We start from the raw sequence: 25,609 nt of genomic DNA on the forward strand, positions 1-25,609 counted from the left end.
CTGGTATTTGGGTTCCGTGGGAAACATTTCAAAGAACATTATTTAAAAGTCAGTATTTACAAAATGCTGGAAACAGCATCCTTTACAACTGTGTGAAACTATAATGACATGTTTTAGATCCCAGCTGACTACTGGGAGTGGGCACCTACTTCTTTCTGTGTGGGGGTGATGGGGTGAGCCTCAGTGCACGGGGTGGGGGACTTTGCCTTTAAGAGTGCAAAGTCTCACCTGGCACCTCCTGCTCTTTCCCTCTCTCGCCCCCGCTCCCCTGACTTCCCTTTTAAAGAAAAGAGAATTTGTAAAAGTAGCCAGTGTTAGGGTTAGGAAGTTCAAGTTTCTGCTTAAGAGAATTATAAACTTCTTGAAGTTCTTGACAAAGAGGATTGAGTCCTGGAGGTGCCTATTCCTGCCAACACCCTGCTGAGTGCTTCTTCCTCAGTCTGCACACAGCCAAACTCCTCCTGACAGACCGTGGGATCTGATGCTGCTTGGTGTCCCTTTTCTGCGGCTGATTCCATAGATTGCCAACGTCTGTCTGTGAGTCCTCAGGCCCCTTGGCCACTTTGATTTGGTAGCATCAGGGAAACTTTCCATTTTGATAATGATGCCTTTTAAAAAATGTGAATTAGAAAACACATACACCATCTCACTTGTGAGATCACGTATTTTCTTGTCAAGATGAGGTTAATAAAGAGGGGGAACTTGAGTTTAAAAGAAGTGAGTTTGTTTATTTTTAAACCTGCAGTGAATATTGGAGAGAGCCAGTCACGGAGCCCTGTCAGGTCTCCCCTTCACTGGCTGGTGTTGGGTGCTGGGTGTCAACGTGTGGATGTGTACCCACTGTTCCCTAGTGGTCACCAGCTTCAGAGAGGCCTGGCGCCTGCCTGTTTTCCAGTGATGTCCTGTTGCTTGGCCCTATGGCAACATAAACCACAGGCTGTCTGAACCTCACACCTGCCCACAGGCCTTTTCCTCCCAGTACCTTTCCCGTGTTCTGGGGTGGGATGGGAGCTACCTTTTGAAGCCAAGGGTGACCTGGCTGGCACTGCTCACCTGTCCCTTTGCCATAATTTTGGGCACGATTTGTAGTTACATGTTTATTTGTTTTCTAGTCTCTTGCCTGTTTTCCCAGGAGGTTGTAAACAGTGCTTTCCCTATACACCCAAAGCCCCTGGCTATTGTTCACTGACACTCTGTTCCCTGTACCCTCACTGAGCCCAGAGACTTCTTGGAACCAGATCTTTCCTCTCCCTGCTTCAGGGTGAAAGGGCAGGGGAAGAGCCCCCCCTGGGTCCCAAGCTGGGCTTAACTGGGAGTGGCAGGGGCCCCTTACCACCAGAAGGGCATAGGGCGAGCAGGAAATCTGGACTTCCTGGGAGCAGTGGGGATACCCTCACCCCCAGGAGATTGACAGGGCCAGAGGGGGGACACATGTGTGGTTGAGGCCTCGTGCTTCCTGCCCTATGGATAGAGAACCTTTTGGGTGTGAGCATTTACTGACTGCAGGGGAGTGAGTCCTTAAGGAGGCCTGGGCTTCACCAGGGGCCTGGTGTCCCTGGTATTCCCTATCCTGGACTGCTGCTACCTGTATGGGACAGTTCTGGACAGAGATGCTTGAGGTTTTCTTTTGTTTTGGTATATAGCTACATAGAGCTGGAGAGAGGCGCATAGCAGGCTTGTCTCCAGGACCTTGCAGCTTATGGGCACCCTCCTTTAGGGTCTCCTGGTAGGACCTGGAGTTGCCACGAAGTTCTGCCCCTTGAAGGATTTGATGCATGGGCTTTTGCCCAGCTGAAAGGAGAATACCACAGGGCCTCGAGGCAGCAGGTGTGTGCCCATGAGCCTCACAACTCCCATCACCTACTGGAGCTGTTCTAGCAGAGCGGGGGGCCCCCGAGGTGTCCACCTACAGACACCCTGGCACATTCAGGGTAGGGAACTCTGATCCTCATAGTCAATACCCAAAACAGCCTCTGGTGTGTTTCCATAGGCAGCCTGGGGGCGCTGGGAAGGCCCACTGGGACAAGGCATCATCCTCTGACCACCCTGGCCATCCAACCTGAACACGTTCTGTGTGGTCTCAGTGCCCAGCTTGGCCAGAAATATTTTTCTTCATTTATCATCTGATAGATTTTACCATCTATGGTGAAAATTTACTTAGCTCCAGGGATCTGGTAGGAGGAATAGATGTGCTAAGGGACCTCACCCTCCTGTGTCTGGGTGGGAGGGCTCTCCCTGTCCTACCAACACCAAATCTTTAAGAATAGTGTGACTCTGGCAGGATTTGGAAATCTTTTAGGGATCAGGTACATTCTTGCTGCTCTTGCTTGGTGGCCGTGAACCATCCTGGTAGACTGATAAGTGAATTCACTCCACACATGTATGATGTGCTGGTGGCTGGGTTGGCTGTGCTGTCCTAGGCTTGCCAATGTAATAGAGGCTGGACAGCAAAGGACAAATGAGTAACAAGAGCTTAGACGAGCTCTGTGTGGGGCCTGTGGGCAGCAGACCTTGCTGGTGGGCTCTGGTAGTGCTCAGACAGGGACATGCTAACTGACCTTTAAACTACCAAACAATGTGTCACATGGATAAAAATAGCCCAGTGTCATGGAATGTAATATAAGGTCTCTCCTCCCTTCCTAGCTCATCTCCAAGAGGCACCATTGTCAACCATTTCTGATTTTGTGTCTTTAATGTATCAATTTAAGCTAGCATCCGCTATGAAAAATGAAGATGGTAACGTATCTGGGGTACTTTTCCTCTACCTCTTGTTTTTTGTTAGTTATTTACTTAGGATGTGAATATTTTTCTCTGAACCACAATGATATTTACATATTGCTGTTGGTTGATGTTAAAATACCGGCAAAAATAACTTACACTGTGAGTTTGTGAATTTTGTCCAGAATCAAAGACTAAGTCCACCAAAGGAGATTGTAACTGAAATGCTGCTGCCCAGAGGAGGCAACCTGGGTGAGTTGGCCCAGCCGAGCTTCCCCATCTCTTCCCCAGCTTCTTTCACCCCTGTGACCTTGAGGGTAGCTTGACTACATGGCTTTATGTTTCGTGCTATGTTTTGTAGAAACACTTCTCCAGTAACTTGTTTCATCTAGAGTGCATGGGAAGTCAACTTTGGGTTCTATGTGTGTCTGAATGTGAGTCTGGACTGCCTAGCTTGATGCATTTGGCAGGGTATAGAAGTCAGGGTTGGCACTTTGAGGACATTGCTCCCTGCAGCCTGTACCCAGTGTCTCTGATGAGACTCATGGCCTGTCTGGACCATTCCGTTGTAGATAGGTCTTGCAACTAGTCCTTGGGATTCTGACATTTCACTGGGACAGGTCTGGAGGTAGGTCATTTTTCATTTTCTCTGACTTGGCCTTGGAAGGCCCTTTTATTCTAAATTGTTTTCCTCCCAGTTTAGGAAAATGCTATTCTGCTATCTATTTATACTTTTGATGTCTGTTCTTAAAACTCCTGTTAAACAGTTTTTTGACTTCCAGGCAGTTCTTTCATGTCTCTTAATGTTTCTCTCCTATTTTCTTTCTTTCTTCTACTTCTCTCATTTGGTCTTTGGATGCTTTCAGTTTTTTTTTTAACATTTGAAAATTTGAAGTATTAATTTACATATAACAAAACACACAGAACTTAAGTATGCAAGTTGATGAGCTTAGACAAATGCACACACAGGTGCAACCCATGTCAAACAGTTCCATACCCCTCCCCTAGGTTCTCTCAGCTCCCTCTTTTATCCAGCCTAGAGGCAACTATTGATCTGATGCCATTCCCCACTTCTGTCTTTTCCAGCGTTTCACATCAAAATGGGGCCACACCAGACATACTCTTTTGTGCGTGGCTTCTTTTGTTCAGCTTGATGCTTTTGGCATTTGTCTGTAGTGTTGGGAATCAGTGTGTTCCTTTTTCTTCCTGAACTGTGCTCCTGTTTGGGTAGATGTACCACAGTTGGTTTCCATTCACCTGGCCATAGACCTTTCCGCTGTTTCCCAGTGGGGCTATAATGAATGGAGCTCCTGCAAACACCCGTGTGCCCGTTTTTTGTGGACTTATGTTTTCTTTCTCTTGGGTGGTTCCTGGGAGGAGAATGGCTAGACACAAGGCAGGTACCAGAGATTTCTCCAAGGGTGGTTTCACCTCCAACTCCTAGCAGCAGTACATGAAGGGGCATCAGTTGTTCCTCAGCCTCCCAGCCGTAGGAATTATCAATCATTTAAATTTAACCTTTTTGAGGGGTGGGGGGTGGGAGGTGGTATCTCAGTGTGGTTTTTAATTGGTATTTTCCCAGTCAATAATGATGCTGAGCACCTTTTCATATGCTATTAGCCATTTCTGTATCTTCTTTGGCAAAATATTTGTTCATGTCTTTTTTCATTATTAAGTTTTAGGAGTTTTCTCTTATTCTGGATCTTTTATCAGATATTTGTGTCTTGACTTTTATATCCTTAAATAATCTTCTTCTGTTTTTTGGAGACAGGGTCTCTTTATGTTGTCCAGGGTAGTATCTCAACTCTTGAGATCAAACAGTTTTCCTGCCTCTGCCTCCCAGATGGCTGGAATTACAGGTGCATGCCACCATGCTTGCCTTAAGTAATTTTTGATGAGTAGAACATGTTTCCATTTTATTATATAGACCTAAAAATTAATGTTTTTGTATTTAATGTTTCATTGGACTATGGAATATATATTTTTTAATATTGAACTTTTTATCATAGTAAGTCAGCCCCAGTTTTGATTTGCAAGTGTTCTTTTTTGATTGTTCCTTTTAAAATAGAAACTTGCTCTTATTTGTCAACTTCTTGGGTCTTTATGGGAATAGTAATTAGATTTTTTTTGAAGTTTCCTTTGGTCCTGGAATTATTTGTTTTTCTGGGTTTGGCTATGTCGATGGTTTTTCTTGGTATTGTTTGGCTCTGTCAGTGATAGTCCCTATGTGATTCAGGTTATGAATGAAGGGACCTGTGAGGGTTTGTGTTGTGGGGGAGGGGTCAGGGGGGTTGGTGAGAGGAGGAATAGCCCAATGGGTGTAGTGCCATTTGGGATAGAATTACTTAACAAGCTGACCCTTGTTGTGATCTTGGGGCCCACTTCTCTTCTCTGTGTTGTATTTGAGTCTGGCTTGACATCCTTTAGGTGCTTTTTTGGAAGGATCCGGACGTCTTGGCTTGCATTTCCTTTCAGCTTGGATCTCTCCCTTCATTTATCCAAATTTACCTGCTTTGTGTCTCCCTGGGATTCCTCAGAATTTCGCTATTCTGTCTTCAGTTGTGTTTATGGTTTTTTCCTGAAAATACACATTTCTTTTCTGAGATTTCCCTTGGGAGGCAGGTGTTGTTCTGTGTGCCTCTTCAACCAGGACCAGAAGGTCATGCTGTGGGCATGAGCTTGCATGGAGGTGAGAAGGGCATCGTGCATGTTCAGGGTAGAGAAAGGCCTTAGATGGGTGGGACTTCATCTCAGGAGATAAAGTTGGAAACATACAGCCTTCCAGCTGTGAGGGCTTAGGGGTTTGGGTTTATTTTGAGTGCTCCAAGGTGAGAATCCATTGAAGGATTTTGAGAAAGAAAAGCCGGGATCCAGGTGGGCTGCCTGGCAGGGGCAGAGTGGTGGCAGATGGGGGAGCTTAGGGTAGTGGTAGCTGAGGGGGGTGGCAGATGCTGGAGCAGGTGGGGCAGGGTGGGTGGCGCTGGAGTGTGTTTGAATGTGGTGTATCATTTTGGTGGTTCCCTCTCGGGCTTGTGGTCAGAGGAGGTGTATGGGGGATGCCCAGCAGCAAGCACATGACAAGGGTTCCTGGATGACAATAGTGATATTTGTCTGCTGTTCCCTGTTTAAACTTGAGGTCAGTGATTAGTTCTGCGGGCTTGAGCTGCCCTCAGTGGCCCAAGGGTCCATGGAGGTGTCTGCTATGTCCTCCTGCAGCAGAGGCCCTGGCCGCTGTCTAGTCAGTTAGGGTCTCCTGGGTTTTTTCTCTTTCTCCTCTGTCCTCACCTCTGGTCTTGGGCACTGGTCAGTGTCTCCTCTGGTCTCATCTACTGGGTCTGAGCGCTTCCTCCAAGTTGTGTGTACATTAGAAGTAAACAACTGTTTCATTCTTTTAACAAACACTCAGAAAGTGAATAATTGCTGAGGGAACAAAGGCCTCGAGGTGTTTTTATGGAAAAAGTGTATGAGCTTGTCAGTGTGGATTTATGAGGCCTCTCTGGCTCCCCACAACTTCTTTTTGCTGAGGTCCCTTTGCAGAGACTGCATCCAGGGTCCTGGGAGTTAAGGGATTGACTGCTATTGAGCGCAGGTGGCCACAAGCTCCTCTCTCGCAACCCCTCAGCTCTCTATGGGTAGAGGAAGGGCTGGTCCTGCCACGTGGTGCTGCCCAGGACATGCTGCTGCTTCTGAGGCCTCTGGCCAAACCACCCAGTCTCCTCCCGCACCCATTTCCCTGCTCACTCAGCATATCTCTTTTTATTCCAGGACCGGAAGCTCACTAAGCTGGAGCGGCAGCGGTTCAAGGAGGAGGCAGAGATGCTCAAAGGCCTGCAGCACCCCAACATCGTGCGCTTCTATGACTTTTGGGAGTCCAGTGCCAAGGGCAAGCGGTGCATTGTTCTAGTGACTGAGCTGATGACCTCGGGGACCCTGAAGACGTAAGTACTGCTGCTCGTGGGGAGGTTCTGGTGTTGGGCGCAGGGCCACCAGAGCTGGACAGGACCAGGGTCCTGGGCTGTGCCTGAGGTCCAGCATCTCACCTCTTAGAGGTATGATAAATCTGTGTCCTCCTGGCAGTAGGAAGCCCCTTCCCCAAATGAGAGTAAACAAAGCAGTGTAGCAGTTCCTCCTAGCATTTGCTCTCTTTGGCCTCCTGTGACTAATATGACCTATCCCCTGGACATGGCCAGGAAGCTATCCCTTTTTTCCCCTTCTGCATGGGATGCCAGGAGATGGTTTACTTCTCAGTGAGGTGATTATCTGTGTGGGGTACCTGGGCTTTGCATCTGGCCGGGGTTTGGTTTCTGCCTAGGAGCAAGCCCGGCACATTCTAGAGGCTCAGGAAGCAACTGTAGCAGGTGTTGAGAAGCCAGGCAGAACATAGACTAGGGTGTGAACATGCTCAGTAAGGGGTCCAGAGCTGGTGGCCATGGCAGCTTGTCATACCTCACTGAGGCCCCGGTCTGCACCATGGAGATGGAGGGCTTCCCCTCTGGGTTGCGTGCCGTGGGTCTGTCAGTGCCCTGCCACTAGGGAGTTTCTCTGACAGTGAATACACAGTGAGGGGACAGCCCCTCTCTAAGCCTAACCTGCTGCCACCTCCCAGGGCACTGTTCAAAGCAGGCCACACAGGTAGCCAGTTAACAGGGAGGCCTAGCCTTCATGTTCTCTGGCCCTGGTGGTTCCCACAGGTCCGAGCACCCCTTCATCCTTTCCCTCACCATAAGCATCCATTGGCTGGGACTGTGTTCTGCCTCAGGCACCTTATAAAGCCAGGCTGGCGCCATTTCAGTGTGAGATCAGGATGGTGTTTAGCATGAGCCACACCAGGCAGGTCCCTGGTGTGAGGGGAGTGCTGGAGAGTTGTGAGCCCAGCCCTGCTGCTCGCTCAGGGATCTGGCTCTAGCTGGTGACCCCTGGAAGGGGCAGAAGTGTCCCACCCTCCTCTCTCACCTTCACTGCCCATAGGAGGGCCCTGCATGCATGTGGACAGACTTAGTGCCAGGCCCGAATGGTGTGTGTGGGGGCTTTGTGTCAATGCTGCTGCTGGTGAGCTGCGTGGTAAGCATCCCCCGCCCCCACCCCAGGTACCTGAAGCGCTTCAAGGTGATGAAGCCCAAGGTGCTCCGAAGCTGGTGCCGGCAAATCCTGAAGGGCCTGCTGTTCCTGCATACCAGGACGCCGCCCATCATCCACCGGGATCTGAAGTGTGACAATATCTTCATCACTGGCCCGACCGGGTCTGTGAAGATTGGTGACTTGGGCCTGGCCACCCTCAAAAGAGCATCATTTGCCAAAAGTGTGATAGGTAAAGCCATTTCTCCTTCCCACTGGGCAGGATTCCAGGTCCCGGGGAGCATCAGGTTTCATTCAGACCCTGCAGATCTGGTGTGGGAGGCCAGGGGGACAGTGTCTGGATATGGAGGCCTCAGGCTCAGGAATCCGAGCTGCCCCTCTAAGCCTCTAGGGTCTCAGCCAGGGGGCCCGCCCAAAGGGGTGGATGCACTAACTCCAGGCCCTCCCTTGCTTGCAGTCCCCCTTCCCCCAGACTCTGGCCCTGAGGCTCTTTGCACCTGGCTGTGGGTTAGGTGCCAGCTCTGATTGGTGAGGGAGGTGGGCTGGGTGGCAATGCCCATGGTACGTGTGGGCGCTGTGGGCACTCTGAGGAGGGAGGGAAGCCATGACCACAGAGGAGCTAGGGACGTCTGTGGCTAGTGATGCTGGAGCTTGTCTCAGCGGGCAGGGAGGGGATTGCCCAGGGAAGTGATAATTTGGGGTGTCTGGGAACATACATACTTGGGGGAAGGCACAGAGTAGATGTTATGCTTAGGGTGAGTGGGGCACTGAAGAATTCAGATTGGAGAGCATTTCTGGCCTCTCCTTCTCATCCTCAGTCCTCAGCTAGGACACCCTTCCCCTGAGCAGCCTTCCCAGCTGCCTTGGTGTGAGGTGCTGGGCCCTGGAGCCAGTCAGCTCATAGCTGCTGTGCAGAGAGGATGGGTCTGTGTTGTGCTGTGTGCCTGGCCCCAGGCATGGACACTCGGTGCCCACCAGTCCAGGGAGGGGTTCTTGTGGGCTTTGAAACAAGCATGTGCAGGGGCCCTGGAGTGGCTATTTCCAGGGGTTAAGATGCCCAGAAACCTCCAACATGTGTGGGGCCAGTGGGGAGGGTTAAGCCCAGGAAGGGTCAGATTTGGAAAGGCCCTGTGTGGAGACCTGGTATGACCCTCGATGTGAGGGCTGGCTCCCCACAAGCAGGAAAGGAGGTTGATCTCGGGGCCTTGTTAATTCATGGATGGAGATAGAACTTGGCTTGTTTGGAGAAAATGAAACCCCAGGAGCTATTTTTGTGGGTGGTATGTTCAGAAAGTGATACCTGGGGCCTATGGCGCTCAAGGGGGAGCTGAGTGATGGGGAGCAGAAGCTGACCCAGGCCTCAGTTCCCCCCCTAGGGAATGGGTGGGGCAGGCGAGGATCTATGCTCCATTTTGAAGGGGCTGAGAACAGGGGCCAGGGCTGTGGAAAGCCTGTACCCTCCACAGCCCTTGCCCCTGTGGGTGCTGAACTCTATGAGGTTTCGGGGGAGGTTTTGCCAATTTGGCCTCAGAAATGGTAGGGCTCCTGGTCTCAAGCCCTGGGTATGGCCAGGGGTCAGGAGTAGATGTCAGGACAAAGCATAAGCCATGTGCCAGGGCTGAGGTGCCGAGCAGAACCCCTCAGCTTCCTCTAGCTGTTTGGCTCTAGGATTCTTGGAAATGAGGTTTCAAGTTACTGGGTCAGCTTGAGCTGAAGGCTGTGTGTTTCTGGCAGGCACAGTGGGGCCTTGAGCCCTACATAGGTGCCCTTCTCTGTGGGTGTCATGAAGCTTTTGCTCAGCAGAGCCCAGGAGCTGTGGTTAGAGAAGCTTGTGACTGGGAATGTCCTTGGCTGCCCATCTTCCTAGAGAATGAGGCCTGTGACATTCTTTGGGTGCTAGGAAGAGAGGCCTTTCCTTAGCAAGGGGCCAACAGCTAGGTGGGGGTGGGGGGCTTACCCAGGCCTGTTACCCAGGCATCCTACAGCCCTGTGAACAGGGTTCCCCTCAAGCCTGTTAACAGGGAGCTCCCCTGAACTTGTCAGTAGGGGTCCCTGGCCTATGAACTGATGGCTCACACTGTCCTCAAGTGCTGACCCTAGTGGTAAATGAGCCAGGTCCTCCTGGGTCTGTGCCCTATTTGGGTCCATGGTTTCATGGAAGGATAGCCTCAGGCCATAGCACCCACTCTCCTCAGGAGGAAGGTCTCCATCTTTGATGCCTTTGGGGGCAGTGGGTGCTGTGGGCTGCTCCTGCTGTGGCTATGAGGGTCTCCTATTGTAGATACTTTTGTTTATACTTTAGATGTGTCCTATGTCACCTAGGGACCTGCGTCAGCAGCTAGCTTCCCAAGGCTGTTCTAGAAGGAAAGTGGAAGGATTGAGGGAGGGTTTCCCCATGCCTGGTGCCGTCGTCATTGTGAGGGGCTCAGCCATTACTCTTGGGCCCTGTCCAAGCGCCACTTTCTTACACAGGCGTGAGTTAAATGTTACTAACCAGGTTTGGCCTCTTGGGCCTCCCACCCTCACAGTGTAGGTTTGCGTGTGCTAGATCAGGCCTGGCTGTCCCTGAGGGGGTTGGAGATGAGGTAACACAATCCTGTTATAGCTGTGCATGGCCATGTAGGCAGCCATGTGAGCAAGCAGGGGTCTAGGGTCCTTGGAGGTGCCCAACCCACCTGGAGGGCTTCCTGGAGGAGGTGATGATTGAACCAGGCCTGGCGGCGGGTGAACTGAAAGGGGGCATAGGTGATCTAAGGGTAATTGTTCTAGAAAAAGCCGCAGACTACCTGGAATGGGCTGAGTATGCCTGGCAAAGGATGGGAGGGGGATGGCCTGTCTGGAGGCCACAGGAACTTCCTTTAGACCGACCCTTCTTGTAGCCATTACAGAGAAGCACTTGGGGGGACTCTGGGTCATGTAGGGTCCCTCCAGCGGGTGCTGCCTGCTTGTCCACTCCTGTTGGGAGGCAGGGAGGCAGGTTCTGCTGGTGTAGTGAGAAGATGGATGAGGGCTGTCTGCATTGGTTTGGTTTTAATGGAAATGACAAGATAGTTAGGACTCTCTGATTTCCGTAAGGGAAGTCATTTGTCTTTTATTACAGATGTGGAAACAGGAAGGATGGTTTTCATGGCGAAAAGGTGATTTTAGTGTGAGGCTGGATAAAGTCTCACTCCCTGGGTGGCAGAGACATTTTCCTTGCCTACCCTTCAGGGACTGAGATGGCCTCACAGCGACTCAGGGCTGAGCCACAGATGTTTCTCTCTTTAAAAAGAAGAAAGACAGGGTAGCGCCTGTGGCTCAAAGGAGTAGGGTGCTGGCCCCATATACCGGAGGTGGCGGGTTCAAACCCAGCCCCAGCCAAAAAACTGCAAAAAAAAAAAAAAAGAAGAAAGACCATTTTGGCAGAGCCCTTGTCTGCCTCCTGCAGGAAGCTGGGGATCGGGGCAGGGCAGGGGCTCAAAGTGCGTGGTGACATAGCTGAGTCTTGGCCAGGGGAATGAGACTGGGCCCTGACATCCCAACCTTCACATGCACAGCTGTCTGTAGGATCCTGGGTGTGGGCAGATGTGCAGGAGGGGGCTGCAGGCAAGAGCCCCGTCAGCCATCTTCTCAGCTGACAGCTGTCTACAGAGCAGCATGGTGGTAGAACTGTCCATTGGACACACGTGTATATGTGTGAACGTGCTGTTTTTTTTTTTTTTTGTAGATACAGGGTCTCACTTTATGGCCCTCGATAGAGTGCCGTGGCCTCACACAGCTCACAGCAACCTCCAACTCCTGGGCTTAGGCGATTCTCTTGCCTCGGCCTCCTGAGTAGCTGGGACTACAGGCGCCCGCCACAACGCCTGGCTATTTTTTTGGTTGCAGTTTGGCCGGGGCCGGTTTGAACCCACCACCCTCGGTATATGGGGCCGGTGCCTTACCGACTGAGCCACAGGTGCCGCCCGTGAACGTGCTATTTTTAAAATTCAGATTTAAATGGCTATAGTGTGAGGGAAAGGAAAACAGAGTTATGTGTGCCAATGTCCGGACACCAGTATCCAAGCGCATGTGCCAAAGTAGGTGCTAATTATCAGGGCTCCCTGCTGCCACTCATAGCTGCCCCCACACCTGCTGGCATCCCCAGCTCACCTCCCAAGCCAGGGCCTTGGGTGTTTCTTTACAGGAGAGTCCTTGGTTCCTGAGGGTCTTGGAACAGCTGGAGCTGGGTAACCCTGTTCCCTCTCACCTGGCCCCTGGTACTGTGCTGGCACCTGGGCAAGTGGGGCTGTCACAGGTGCCAGGGAGTGGCTGGCTCAGCTCCTGGCTTCCATCCCCAGTAGCCTTGGGGATAGAGCTCCCTTTCAAGTTCTTTCCTTTGGACAGATGTGGTTGGGGGAAGGTGAGGATCCAGGATGTGCTCCTGAGGCTCCTGGTTGGCCCCTCCTAGCAGGAAAGGGCTTTGCCCTATCTTCTGTCACAGAACAAGTCATCCCTGATGGTCACAGGGCTCAGGTAGTGTGGGTGTCATTGTGGACAACACAGATGGCCCTACTTCCCTCCTGCATCTTGGGGCTTCCTGGTGAGTCAGCTGCTGCGTCTTACTGCATCCCCACTTCCCTCCTTAGTAGTGGCAGTGGTGGTCCAGGCCCATCCAAGACAGGTCAGGGAGAGGGAGGGGCCAGGGAGCAGGTGTTCATGTTGTCACCAGGCTCGGCTTAGAGCCACAGCTTAGACTGCTCTTGCCTGTGGCTGCCTGCTTGGGGCTTTTGTGGCATCTTTGCTTCCTGCCCCAGCCTGGGTAGCACATTCACTGTTTGGTGACTAGCTTAGGGATGGAAAGAAACTTTGCAACATTAACTTAAAAATACCAGTGTAACAAATCTTTAGTATAATCATGTGGCTCAAAAATCCAAAAGGACAAACACTCTTGGTACAAGGTCCCTCTGATTCTACTCTGTTTCAGTTATTTCTCATGAGTTCTTCTAACATATATTCTTGTTTTCCTCATTTTCATCTAAAATGTTAACTTTTCTTTGAAGAACATGTAATACATATTAAGTTGAAATGACGAGTAAACAAAACTCCAACATGTGCTTCTTTAATGCTGTAATTAGTTTGCACCCGCTTTTAAAAAGAAAACAGAACATTATGAAAATCTTTCAAAGTCAACACATTTCCAGATGTTCAAAGCAGGCTTATTGAAGTCTCACATCCCCCCCCTTTTTCTGGGGGGCATTCAGCTTGATAGGATTTAATTGGACCTATTTTAATAAAAAGGGTTATTTTTGCAACTGGTATATTATTAAAGCAAAAGATTATAATAGAAAATTTAGAAACCCCAAACCAGTGTAAGGAAAAGAAATATCAGCCATTGCCTCACCTCCAAGATATCGTCTCTCTCCATGTACATTGTTTTACGTTGGTGAGGCCAGCAAGCATGCATGTGCAATCTTGTATTATTTCACTTAGCTTGTCACAGTGTGCCATGTCCTTAAAATTTCTGTACAGACCAGATGCGGTGGTTCCTATCTGTAATCCCAGCACTTTAGGAGGCTGAGGCAGGAGGATTGCTCGAGGCTAGGAGTTTGAAACCAGCCTGAACAACATAACAAGATCCTATCTCAAAAAAAAAAAAAAAAAATTGGTGCAAATGCTGTTTTTGTATCTTTCGTGTTTATACAGCAAGAGTAGTTCCTGTCTTAACAAGTCTGTGGTGGCTGTCAGGTGGATGGCCACTGTCCCTGCCCCCACCCAGTACTGTCCTCAGTGGTGCTGGTGGTCTCAAGTGCTATGTGACACTCTGTTGTGGGGGCATGCCCTGGGTGCCTAGCCATTCCCCTATCTGGGGAACATTTAGGGCCTTTCTGGATTTGGCAGTTATCGGTATCTCTGTGATTGCTACCAGGTTTCTGTCTGCTGTAGGGCATCTGAATAACAGACAGTGCTGAGCCTGTCATCAGGAGCATGATGTCCACACAAGGGGATGTGCCCAAGGTTTGCCTCAGTGTTCTCTGGGAAGTCACAGGCTCTGTGGGCACTATGGACTGGTATCTCCCCCTGGAGTCTTGAGATTCCAAGTAGAAATTTTGGAAGTTGCCATCTGTAGAGGACTCCTGTTTCCTAAGCACGGGGCAGGGCTGGCCCAGTGTTCTGAGGGTGTCATGGTACTGGCAGGGGGCCATGGGGCTTTGGGTGGCCAAGGCTCCCAGGGTAAAGGCTCCTGGTATTCTGGGCCGAGGAGCTAGTGTCTGGCTGACTGCTTTGTCTGTTGCTCTGGACACAGGTACCCCCGAGTTCATGGCCCCTGAGATGTATGAGGAGCACTACGATGAGTCTGTTGATGTCTACGCCTTTGGGATGTGCATGCTGGAGATGGCCACCTCAGAGTACCCCTACTCAGAGTGCCAGAACGCTGCGCAGATCTACCGGAAGGTCACCTGTGTGAGTTCATCCAGACACACCCTTGGATGGGCTCTGTGTGCCTTTGTAAAATCCTCGTGGCATCTCTGTAAGGAAGGAGCCAGGCTATTTTACAGATGGGGAAACTGAGGCTTAGTGGGATGGTCATTCGGGGCCTCCCAGAAGAAGTGATGGTGATGAATAGGGCACTGTAGACAGTGCTTAGCCATGGAGGGTGACTTATGTATCTGGGACAGTGGGGAAACTGAGACTCAAAGAGGATGGAGGGGTACACAGGTTGCCTGACCCCAGAGCCTTCTCTGGGCTGCCCCAGGACATCTTTATTTTGAAACAGTGGTCTGATTTCTTTTTCAGCCAAACAGTTACCCGTAGACCAATTGAGTCTCAGGCAACTGGGAACATTAATCCCTATTTTGCTGTCACTGTGATTTTTTATTTAATCGGATGGCTTCAGCTGTACAAACAGATTGGTCTTGTTCTTTCTCTGTGGCGGGCCTTTCTGGGTCGAGGGAGCACAAACAGAACATCGGAGGTGGAGTGACTGGGCTGGGACTCCTGTGCCTGTTGCCCCACTGTTTGCTTTCATGGTAAGGCCCAGGAAGCCTGCAAGGCACAGGTCCACGACGAGGGTCTCAGGCTGCCATCGTGATCCCTGGAGTCCTTGCCGCCTGTGCGTCCATCAGCGTAGGGTGAGCAGGCAGGGCTGTCCTGTGCCTCAACTTTGTTCTGCCCTGGGAAGCCTCATGGCTTGATGGCTGCTTCTGCAGATGGTTCTCAGCAGCATTGCCCTGGCCCCATCCCTCAATCCTGAGTCCTCCTTGGAGGTTGCATATATTTGGTTATTCTAAATTATCAGTCACTTGGTTGTCCTGAGCCCTCTTGTGTGGCTCTGGGAAAGAGGAAGGCAGACAGACTCCTTGATGGGTGGTGCTGTGGTACTGAGTCCGAAACCCTACAGATAGGGGCAATGTGCCCTGTGCTAGGAGGAAGTGGGGGACCTGCTGGCTGTGGGCAGTGGCCCTTAAGGGAGATAAGGGCCATGTGTGGTAGGAGGAATTGAGGGGCTCCAGAGACCTAGGGCTCCATTTGTCAGGCCTCAACAGTGCTGTCATGGGGTGGGAAAGGAGCTCATGGCTTCACTGAGGGGCATGGTCTGTCAGGAACCTGGCTGGGACATGTGGCTGGTCAACTCAGGGCCGGTAGACACTGCTAGGCTGAGCCCCTGAGGGTCCTTACCCACGTGTCTGACCCCCAGCTAGGGGGCTTCAGTAGCCAGGGCTCAGCGGGCATGTCTCCCTCTCTCTCTTCCTCTGCCTTTGGGAAAATTTATGCTTTATGTTCTCTATATTAAAAAAAAAAAAAAAAAGAAAAAGCCAGGTATCCATACTCAGTGGTTAGAGCACCAGCCACATGCACTGGGGCTGGTGGGTTCAAATCTGGCCCAGGCCTGCTAAACAAAAAATAAAATGGCCGGGCTTTGTGGCGGGTGCCTGTAGTCCCAGCTACTAGGGAGGCTGAGGCAAGAGAATTGCTTGAGCCCAAGAGTTTGAGGTTGCTATGAGCTATGACACCACAGCGCTCTACCAAGGGTAACATAGTGAGACTCTGTCTCAGGAAAAAAACCCAGGTGAAGCTTTAGAAGGGTAAATATTGTTGAAGGAGGAAGAGGATGATGATTGATGCCATTGATGTGTTTAAAACATTTTAAATTAGTTTCTCATACTGCCTTCAAAACAAAAACCCAACCCAGCAGATTGCAGGCAAAACTTGCCCACCTCCTGCCCACCTCTACCCTGTGCTTCTGAAATCCTGTGTCTGACTGCTGCATTCCTGCTCAGCTCCCTTCATGCACGGCCACCTCAAAGCTGCCTGGCCTGGGCTGTGGCCAGCAATGACCACAAATAGCTTTCTTGCACCCTTAGGATGAGGGTGTAAGAGGGGAAGCCGAGGTATGGTTGGAAAGGCCTCACTCTCTGGGTGGCATCCCATCTACCTTCTCACCGCAATTTGTCTGCCAGCCTCTGAGTTGACAGCGCAGCTGGTACGTAAGGCCCTCATCGCCCCACTTGGGAGGCTCTGCAGCCAAGCTTTGATCAACACCTTTCCAGAAACTGACTGCTATATTTGAAGTGTTAACCCCAGTATCAGATTCTACAGCTTAGGTGGATGCGCTTGCTGCATGTCGTTGCCGGGGCAATGTTTGCTTTGACAGATGTGAGGGGACCCGAGAAGGTGTCCTCCATGAGAAACCTGGCTGGTAGGAAACCAGGCTACTGGCTTTACATAGTGGGGAGGGGTGACTTCAAGGAGGATTCCAGTGGCTTCGTACAACTCTCTAATTTATCCACTGCTCTGCTTTGTTTTGCTTGAGGCCTGAGTTTGTTGCATCTATGGGCATACAGTTTTCATCAAAATTGGAAAGTCTTTGGCTATAATTTCATCAAGTATTTTTTTAAATCCCCCCCTCCTGTCCTTTGGAGACTCCAGTTTTTTTTTTGTGTGTGTTTTTTTGGCCAGGGCTGGGTTTGAACCTGCCACCTCCGGCATATGGGACCGGCGCCCTACTCCTTGAGCCACAGGTGCCGCCCGAGACTCCAGTTTTGTGTGTGTTGTGCGCATATTTGACCTTTCCACTCCCAATTCTGAAACTAATGGGACAGAGCCTCAGCATCCATCTGATCTACTGTTACATCTTCAAGTTCACTCACTTTTTCTGCAGTGTTTAATCTGCTGTTGATCTGCTCCAGTGAAACCTTTATTTATATGTTGTGCTTTGCATCTCTAGTTCCATTTGGTTCTTTCTTCCTGTTAGTTCTGTTCCTCATTATTTTAAATGCTTTTACATAGCTGTAATGAGTTTTAACCTCCTTGTCTGCAAGTTCTAGCATCTCTCTCACTTTCAGATCTATTTTTTGTCCATAGTTTGTTTTTCTGCGATGTCATGGGTCACATTTCCTGCTTCTTAGTATGTCTGGAAATTTTTAGCTGGATGCTCTATATTTTGTGTGTTGTGTTACATCCCGACTGTGTGGACTCTGGTAATTGTTCTGCCTGCATCTCCTTGTGTCCTTTGCCCAGCCCTGTGGGGTTGACTATGCACTTGTGGTCTGTTCAGCACAGAGTAAAGGGGACCCATGTGCAGATACATGTATCTGGGACTCTTTTTCCTGTGTTGCTCCTTTCCAGAACTCCTCCTGTGGCCTCCCCAACCTCCTTGAACTCTCTGTACTTCACCCCATGACTCAATGGGATGGCAGGGCTCTGCTGGGCTTCATGCTTCAGCCTGGGAACTGCTCTGGGCAGTGAGGTGGGCTGTGGGAGAAACTGCCTCATCTGTCCCTCTCTCTCAGAGTCTACATCTGGCACTGCCCCATTATCCAGTGTCTGACCATGGCCATTTTGCATGTATTGTCCAGTTCTCTAGTAGTTGGTGGAGGTTAAGTGCAGGGTCTATTGTCTGTCATGGCTGGAGAGAGAGTCCCTTGCACTATGGAGAGCAGCTGATCGGAGTCAGGTAACTCTGCTCTCCCATTCTCAGGGTATCAAGCCGGCCAGCTTTGAGAAAGTGCACGATCCTGAGATCAAGGAGATCATTGGGGAATGTATTTGCAAAAACAAGGAGGAAAGGTGAGTTTCAATGTGGTGTTAGGTTCTGGGGTCTTCTCCAGCTGAAATCATTCCAGCTGGCATTTAGCAGCATGATTCTGATAAGAGAGAACTTCAGAGGACACCAGCCCAGGCCCAGCCCAGGGTGTCTGGGTTTGTCTGCAGAGGCCGCTGAGCACATTGGCTCTGTGTGCATGTGGGGGATTGTAGGCCTGACATGCTTATCTGCTGTCTGGGAACACCCTCCTTGGCTTCAGGCACAGTTCCTCCTCAGCTGGCTGCTGCTCATTAACCCAGCCTGTGGCATCTGAGTGCCTGTGCCTCCCCCTACCGCTCCTTGCTTTTTTTCTACATTGCCCCAGGTAGAGTTTGCCCATTCCCACAGCCTTAGAGGACATTGCCACTCCACGGTTCCAGAAGGGACTTCAATCCTGTCCTCCTTTCTGAAGCCCAGGCTGTATATTTTATGCATCTGGTTGGTTGAGCCATTTCAAAAGTAGTATCCCTCCAGTTGCTCATCTGATGTGACACCCCTCAGCAGTAGACAGAGATGGATTATTGATACAACCACATAGTGATTCTGCAGACATCATACACAGAAGCAACTTGACCCCAGACAGTGTGCATTGTGTGGGTAGGGATGCTTGCTTAGGTGGCAAAGCTGTGCAGAGCCCAGAAATGGTCACCAGACCAACACCCAGCAGCAGAACACCTGGTTCCCAGCACAGGCCCTCCGAGGCTGGACACTGGCTTGAGACCCCTGTATTCTGCATGTCCTCACTCACCCTCAGCGCACTCCCTCCCCTCCTCTCTTTGCTCACCAGTCCCTCATCTTGTAGGAGGCCCCTCCCCCAAAGTCATTACTTCATGACACTTAGTGGGGGCGGGGTAGGGGTTCTGCCTTCTCTGTTTCCATTTTAGTCCTAGCTGGGGCCAGCTGTCTCTTGTGACAATTGAAAGCACCCCCAGCACATTAGCAGGGACTGTATCTGCATAGTGGGAGGGCTGGTGCTTTTCATAATTCTTTTATGTGTTCATTGAATCTCTTTCAAAGAACATGTTTCCTTTTTATAATGAGGGAGAAAAAGGGAAGTCTTAAGACATCATGTAGTAAGACCACATTCAGATTGTAAGTTTTTCCTCACCCCCTGGGAGTTAAGGAAATACACACTCAGGCAGAGCTTACCCAGCTGGTAGTGAAATCAGGACTTTCTAACTCAGGAGCCTGGCGGGCTGTTTAGAGCCGAGCTGTTTGGGATGAGGCCTCTGATGCCCAGGTGTGCTGCAGGGTCATCCTGACAACCATAGCCAGTAGGAGTCAGGGTGCAGAGGCCCCAGCGCCCCTGCCCCTGCCTGTCAGCTTTCTCCCTCTAGGTATGAAATCAAGGACCTGCTGAGCCACGCCTTCTTCGCAGAGGACACGGGCGTGAGAGTGGAGTTAGCGGAGGAGGACCATGGCAGAAAGTCCACCATTGCTCTGCGGCTCTGGGTCGAAGACCCCAAGAAACTGAAAGGAAAGCCCAAGGATAATGGAGCCATAGAGTTCACCTTTGACCTAGAGAAGGAGACACCGGACGAGGTGGCCCAGGAAATGGTAAGTGCACCTCCCACAGGCATGTGTGCCCAGTAAGTGGGTCTCCCTCCCCTCCCCTTTCCTCTTTTCTTTCTTTCCTCTTTCTTTCTTTCTTTTTTTTTTTGGTTAAGAGACAGAGTCTTGCTCTGTCACTGAAGCTGGAGGCTGGAGTGCAGTGGCATGATCACAGTTCCCTGCAGCCCCTAACTACTGGGTTGAAGTGATCCTCCTGCCTCAGTCTCTCAATTAGCAGATACTACAGGTGTGCACCACCACACCCGACTATTTGTGTGTGTGTGCGTGTGTGTGTGTGCAGATGGGGTCTCTCCGTGTTGATGAGGCTAGTCTCAAACTCCTGGCCTCAAGTGGTCCTCCTCCTTTGGCCTCCTGAAGTTCTGGGATTGTAGGCATGAGCCACCACACCAGACACATGCCTTTCCTTTTGTTTTGGAGACACTGTCGTGGTTGTATTGGTTTCTGGTACTTTTCTACCCAGAAGGGCAGTGGATGGGGTACATCTCTATCTCTTCTGTCCTTCCTGCTCCTCCTGTCTGGGTGAGGAACTATAGGCAATAGGGCATAGGAGTGACCCCTTTCTGCCAGGGTGTCAGGTTGGGCCTCTGTCAGGGATCTCTGGGGTGATTGGGCAGGAGAGATGGAGGCAGCCAGCACAGACAAAAAGGAGAGGTCCAGGTGCAGGCCTGGGTGGGAGAAGAAGCCTGGCTGATGCCACATGGTAATAGTGTTGTAATAATAATTATGCGGGGCATATGGTATAGGGATGCAGAGGTGGGGCAGTTCTAGAGCCTTGAATGCCAGGTTAGATTATTCTGACTTGATTCTCTAGGCCTATACCATCCAGTAGTCCCCATGCATGGCTACTAAAATTAATTAAAATTTAAAATTTAGTTCTTGAGTCTTTCTAGCCACATTTCAAGCACTCATGACAATGTGTGGTTAGTGCTTCTTATCTTGAGCAGTGCTTGACAGGTAGCATTGGCTGGGAGTGGCAAGTATAGTACCGTCACACTGTAGCTGGGGTTAGGGCTTATTTGGTGGGCACTGGGCAGCTGACCCCAGAGAGGGACAGTGGTGGGAGCCTGGCCTGGGAGAGGCCACAGGGCCAGTGCTGCCTCCTGAGAGCTGTTGTATGCATCCTGGAGACAGACAGAACATCTTTGTTGTTAATTACAAAAGGTGAACAGACTTAGACAAATGATATGAAGAGCATGAAAATCCGTATAGAACAGATGCATGCAGGGAAGTCACAAAGGAGAAAACCAGTGAGAATGAGAGTCTAGGAAGGCCTTCAACATTGCACGGTTAAATAGTTGAGCATTAGAAATAAATGAGCTACTAATTTTTAGTGGAAGAACTGAGCAAAAATAAATCCAGCATGCTCATTGCTGGAGAGCCCTCTGCTCATGTGGCATGACCACAAAGGCGCTTGCCCCTTTTTCTATTTTTGTTTAAATAAACTTTTTACTGAATGTAGCACATCTATTGAAAATGTCCATATGTCACAAGTCTTGGGCTGATGGTTCTCTACAAGCTTTGCTTCCCAGGCCTGGCTAGTTTCAGTAAAAGGAAGACTTTGGTCTTAAATGGGGTCCACAAAGGTGTGTGTAGGGGGGCCCATCTGCCTAGGATCCCATGGGGCCAGGTTCCTGCAGGCCCCACTTGGATGAGGAAACTGAGGCTTGGCTGATGCCCGGGAAGAAGTAGGGCTGCACGTGATGAGCTTTGGTTTGCTGACCCCGAAGACTGCTCCTTCTAGCAGCTGCCTGTCTGTGGGAATACATGGTGCATGAGTGGTCTGATGGGGCGTTTGGTGTAGGTGGTACAGCGAGGTTGGTGTAGGAAGGGAATGGCAGCCTTGCAGCCAGGCTTCCCACAGCCATGACCTATGAGGAGAGAAGCAGGAACACAGTTGCTAGTAGGGTTTGCCACATGGCTGAGAGGTCTGGGCTATGTGAGCTAAGGTACAGCTGGGGTCCTGGGGCTGTAGGGATGCTGGGGGCATGCCTCATGCCATCCTACCCTCTCTACAGCTGTGCCGGGGTGGGAGAGTGCTCCTGGCGTATATCTGAGTGCAGGCCCCCAGTGCCTGGAGGGAGGAGACCCCTCCTCAGGCTATGGGTGCCATGGCCAGAACTCTGCCTTCCCCTTGAAAGTGGCCTGTGTCTGGGGCTGTGATGTCCCTCAGGCTGGCTTCTCTGCAGGGCTTCTCCTTCAAACTGGCTGCATAGTCATCTTGGAAGCTGCAAAATGGCCACCTTTGTCCCCACCCAGCCCACCCCCATGTGGCATGTTTCTGGTCCCCTCCTGACCCAGACATAAAAGGCTCACGAGGGTCATTTAGCTCTGTGCTTCCTGGCGGAAGCTTTCATAGCTCTTGCTAACCTTATGTGGCATACAGAGGTACATTTTCAAATTTAATCACAGGTTTGCTGTGACTTGCATCAGATAATTACAAGCACATCCTATGTGTGGCTTCAGGAGCACCAGTTCTGTTCATTGTTGTGAGATAGCTGTGCCTTCACATTTGTACTGCACACTGGTGTGCAGGTGGTGTGCTCTCATGAGCTGAGCATTAGGGTGCTGGCTGCAGGTGGGAGCATCCTTCTGGGGTTTTGGTGGCCGCTCGGCGGGAGGACTGGGGGCCATGCAAGGGCCACCTGAGAGGAGGGAAGGCAGCTTTGGGGAGGGGGGGCAGCCTGCAGCAATCTCACACATTTGAGGAGGGTGAAGATTAGGAAGCTCCAGGCTGGCTGTATTGACCCTGGTCTTACAGGGTGTGTTGAGGTCTGGGATGATGGCAAGGATTGGGGGAGGGTGTTTAGATGTTCTGGTTTTAACATGGGCAGAATTCTCTCTTCCTTCCATGAATATAGTTGGGGTGCTGGGTGGTCTGGGCAGGCTGCAAAGGACGTGGAAGCTGAGTGATGGGACATTGGGGCTATGCACCAATTCACATGTGGGTGGCACATCCTAGGAAATGCCCAGGAGCGCACACAAGCAGACTCCAGATGTCTGTGCTTTAAACCAATCACACTGCTTCTCAGTTTTGCTTTGGTGCCGTCAGATGACGGTGCCCAAAATGTGCCCTGGACCTCCTGTCCTGGACTCTGTCCAGCTACTTCCAAAGCAGGTGAGCCAGGAGGAGCCTCCCGAGACTCCTGCTTTTCATCAACTTGGGAGACTTGGCTTCTTGGTCCCACTGCCTCTGACAGGACCATTGTGGACATGGCTGTTCCCTCAACCACAGCCTCCTGTGCCCTTCTCCACACAAGTGCCTGGCACTTGGCTGAACTCCTGGGCTGTGTTCTGCATCAGCACATAGCAGAGGCCCCTCGGTCCCTGGCACCTCCTCCCTTTCCCACATTGTTTTCATTGTGAGATGTGCTGCCTGTGAAATAGAGCATCCATGCAGAAGAAGAGACATGACCCATGTTCAGTTAAAGAATAATAATGAAATAATTTGTATCCCCCACTCTGGTAAGAATAGGGAAGCCCAGCACCTCGAGAGCCACCTGTGATGAGCTGAACGCTACACGTTCCCACATGGGGGTCCTCCCATAGGTACGGCCCTGCATGTGCCTGTTGGGCTTTTGGCTCTTCCCCTGCTGCTTGCTGGGCCTTGCAGGTCGATGCTGGGCCCAGGCCCTTTCCAGGTTCTAACCTCACCCTCCTCCTTCCTGTCCACCTGAGATACCAGAGTCCTTCATTGGGACCTGGGGCCTTCCTGACTCCCCCGGGGTTCTGCAGCCCTCCTGTGGGTCCCACACTGGAGGGGGACTCACCATCATACCCCGAAGACAAAGTGATGGCAGCCCCTCACCAAGGTTAGGGAGATAGTGTGCTGGGCCTGAGGCTGTGCTTGTTCTTAAAACTGAGACCAGTTAAGTGTTAGGTCTTGGAACATCTTGGAATCCAGATGAGACTGCCTTCTGGAGGGACTTGAAGGGAGGAGAGGATGAGGATGGGGCAGAGTTCTCCTGCCTCTGAAGTTAGCTCTTAACAAATACAACTGGGGGGTGTGGCGGGGGGTGCCTGTGCTGGGTGAAGATGCCCCAGAGAGAGGCAGAGGGAAGGGGGGGGTCCTGTGGGGACCTAGGCTGGCTTTGATCTGGCAGTGACCTCCCTGCAGTGGGACCTTGAGGGGTAGGGGTGGGAGCCCTTGCCCTTCCCTCCACCTGCACGACTTCTTATGATAGGTATGCCAATGTTGTAGAGATTGTGGTTAAATTCTTCCCTGTTTGGGAAAAATGAAAATAAATGCCTTGGAGAGGAATACTGGGGGTGATGGTGAAGACAGACTCGGAAGGAAAAACAGGCCGTGGGCTGCCTTGCAGCAGAAAATAGACACAACAGCAGGCGTGGTCCTCAGGGCAGGTGTCTGGGCCAAAGCGTGCAAGGGTGGGGCTGCACGTCTGGGTGTGACTCTGAGATCACCTTTGGGACAGCCTGAGCTGGGTGCTTACCAAGAGCAGAGGCCCTGGCTGAGCAGGTCTGGCTGGCCTCCTACACATGCTTGCCCCCATGCCCCCAATGACGGAGGATACCTGTGAGGCCACCTAGGGTTGGAGCCCAATCTCTAGGGTTCCCTGGGAAAAATCCACTCCTATCTCTGAGGTCAGAAAAGGACCTGGTGTCTAGTGCCTCCTCTGAAGGTTCAGACCGTCCTTCTCCTTTCCTGGTAAACTGCCCCTACCACTAAGTGGAAGCAGGGCCTGGGCCAGTGGAGACCCCAAGTATAAGTGGTTCCTATTACCAAGCCGTCAGCTTCTGGTCACACCCAGCTCACTCCTCTCCTGAGTCAGGGGAAGCCTCAACCAAGTCTTTCCTAATGGAAACTTCATTCTGTCAAACAGATTGTCTTTTGAAATAAAGTTGTTTTGTTTTTTTTTTTGAGACAGAGTTGTTGCCCCTTGGTAGAGTGCCTTGACATCACAGCTCACAGCAACCTCAAATTCTTGGGCTTAAGAGATTCTCTTGCCTCAGCCTCCCAAGTAGCTGGGACTACAGGTGCCCACCACAACGCCCAGCTATTTTTTTGTTGTTGTTGTTGTAGTTGTCATTGTTGTTTAGCAGGCCCAGGCTGGGTTTGAACCCACCGGCCTCAGTGTATGTGGCTGGTGCCCTAACCACTGGGTGCCAAGCCAGAAATAAAGTTTCTTGAAATAATCACAAACTTGCTGAGAAATTGCAAGGGCACTACAAAGAACTATTTATTTCCCATGAACAGTTTGAGAGTAAGTGGTAGATCTGATTCTCCTTCACCCATGAAAAATTTCATGCCTCTTTCTTACTAACTAGGACACTTTCCTGAACAACCAACCCTGTCCTCAGGCCACTCAGGTCCCCAGATGCCATTGCATCCCCTTGGCCCCTTCAGCTCCTGACATCTGTGGACTGACCTTGGGCAAGGGATCAGGTGTCCCTGTGTGAGTGGGTCATAGTCAAGCCTTATGTTTTTGCAGGAGTCTATTAGAAGGGGATGGGTTTGTATGTGTCCCCCCAGGCATGTGGCTCTGCCTGTCCCCATGAGGCAGGACGCTGGCTGTGGGCTTGGTGTGGCTTCTCCACATAGACTTGCTCTCACCTTTGTGACTGTACAGATCTTGTGGGGAGGTGCTTGGACACTCCATAAATAGCCTGTTCTTGGTCACATTTTTCATTTACTTAATTCTTCATCTCTCTGTGGACTCATAGTTTTTGGTTTTCCTCAGTGGGTTATCTTCCATGTGGGAGTTGCCCATGGCTGCCTAACAAGTTACTTCCAAAGGCAGTGCTTAGAATGCCTCTGGCCTGGCACATTTTCCGAGGTTAGGGATGGGGTGGCTCAGCAGGTGCCTCTGGCTCAGGGCCCCACATGAGGTGCAGTCAGGTGTCGCCTGGGCTGCAATCTCAGGCCCTACTGGGTCTGGGGCAGGAGACCTCAGTTTCCTGTAGGTGGCCCCTACCTGAGACTGCTCGTGATGTGGCTTGTGCTAGAGCAGATGCTCCATGACAGAGGGAGGGAAATGAGTGGGGGGACAGAGGAGCGAGAAAGAGGGAGAAACAGGAGGCGGCGGGGAGACCACATGCACTCATGGCCCCTTCCCTGACACTGGCAGTGGCAACTCAGCTCTTTTGCCACCACAGATTATTTATATGCCCCAGATGCAAAATACACGTCAGAATTTGTGGACACATCCTTCAAACCGTCATCATATCACCATTCATTTTGAT

The 25,609-nt window shown here is 51.0% G+C and overlaps 1 protein-coding gene across 10 annotated transcripts in view; it reads left to right on the forward strand.

Annotated features, from left to right (window-relative positions):
• Nucleotides 1-25,609, forward strand: part of WNK2 (WNK lysine deficient protein kinase 2) — a 124,873-nt gene that overhangs the window by 34,066 nt on the left and 65,198 nt on the right. For 9 of the 10 annotated variants that reach the window (XM_053577930.1, XM_053577948.1, XM_053577958.1 and 6 more), the window contains exons 3-7: nucleotides 6,484-6,656; nucleotides 7,806-8,026; nucleotides 14,060-14,217; nucleotides 17,735-17,823; nucleotides 19,177-19,396. In XM_053577930.1, the coding sequence (XP_053433905.1) occupies nucleotides 6,484-6,656; nucleotides 7,806-8,026; nucleotides 14,060-14,217; nucleotides 17,735-17,823; nucleotides 19,177-19,396 (861 nt within the window). Of the gene's footprint in view, nucleotides 1-2,699; nucleotides 2,737-2,903; nucleotides 2,971-6,483; nucleotides 6,657-7,805; nucleotides 8,027-14,059; nucleotides 14,218-17,734; nucleotides 17,824-19,176; nucleotides 19,397-25,609 lie in introns of those variants that run through there. The other variant, XM_053578010.1, reaches the window with a different exon arrangement.

The sequence above is a fragment of the Nycticebus coucang genome, chromosome 2, assembly GCF_027406575.1.
Source record: "Nycticebus coucang isolate mNycCou1 chromosome 2, mNycCou1.pri, whole genome shotgun sequence".
Classification (NCBI taxonomy): domain Eukaryota; kingdom Metazoa; phylum Chordata; class Mammalia; order Primates; family Lorisidae; genus Nycticebus; species Nycticebus coucang.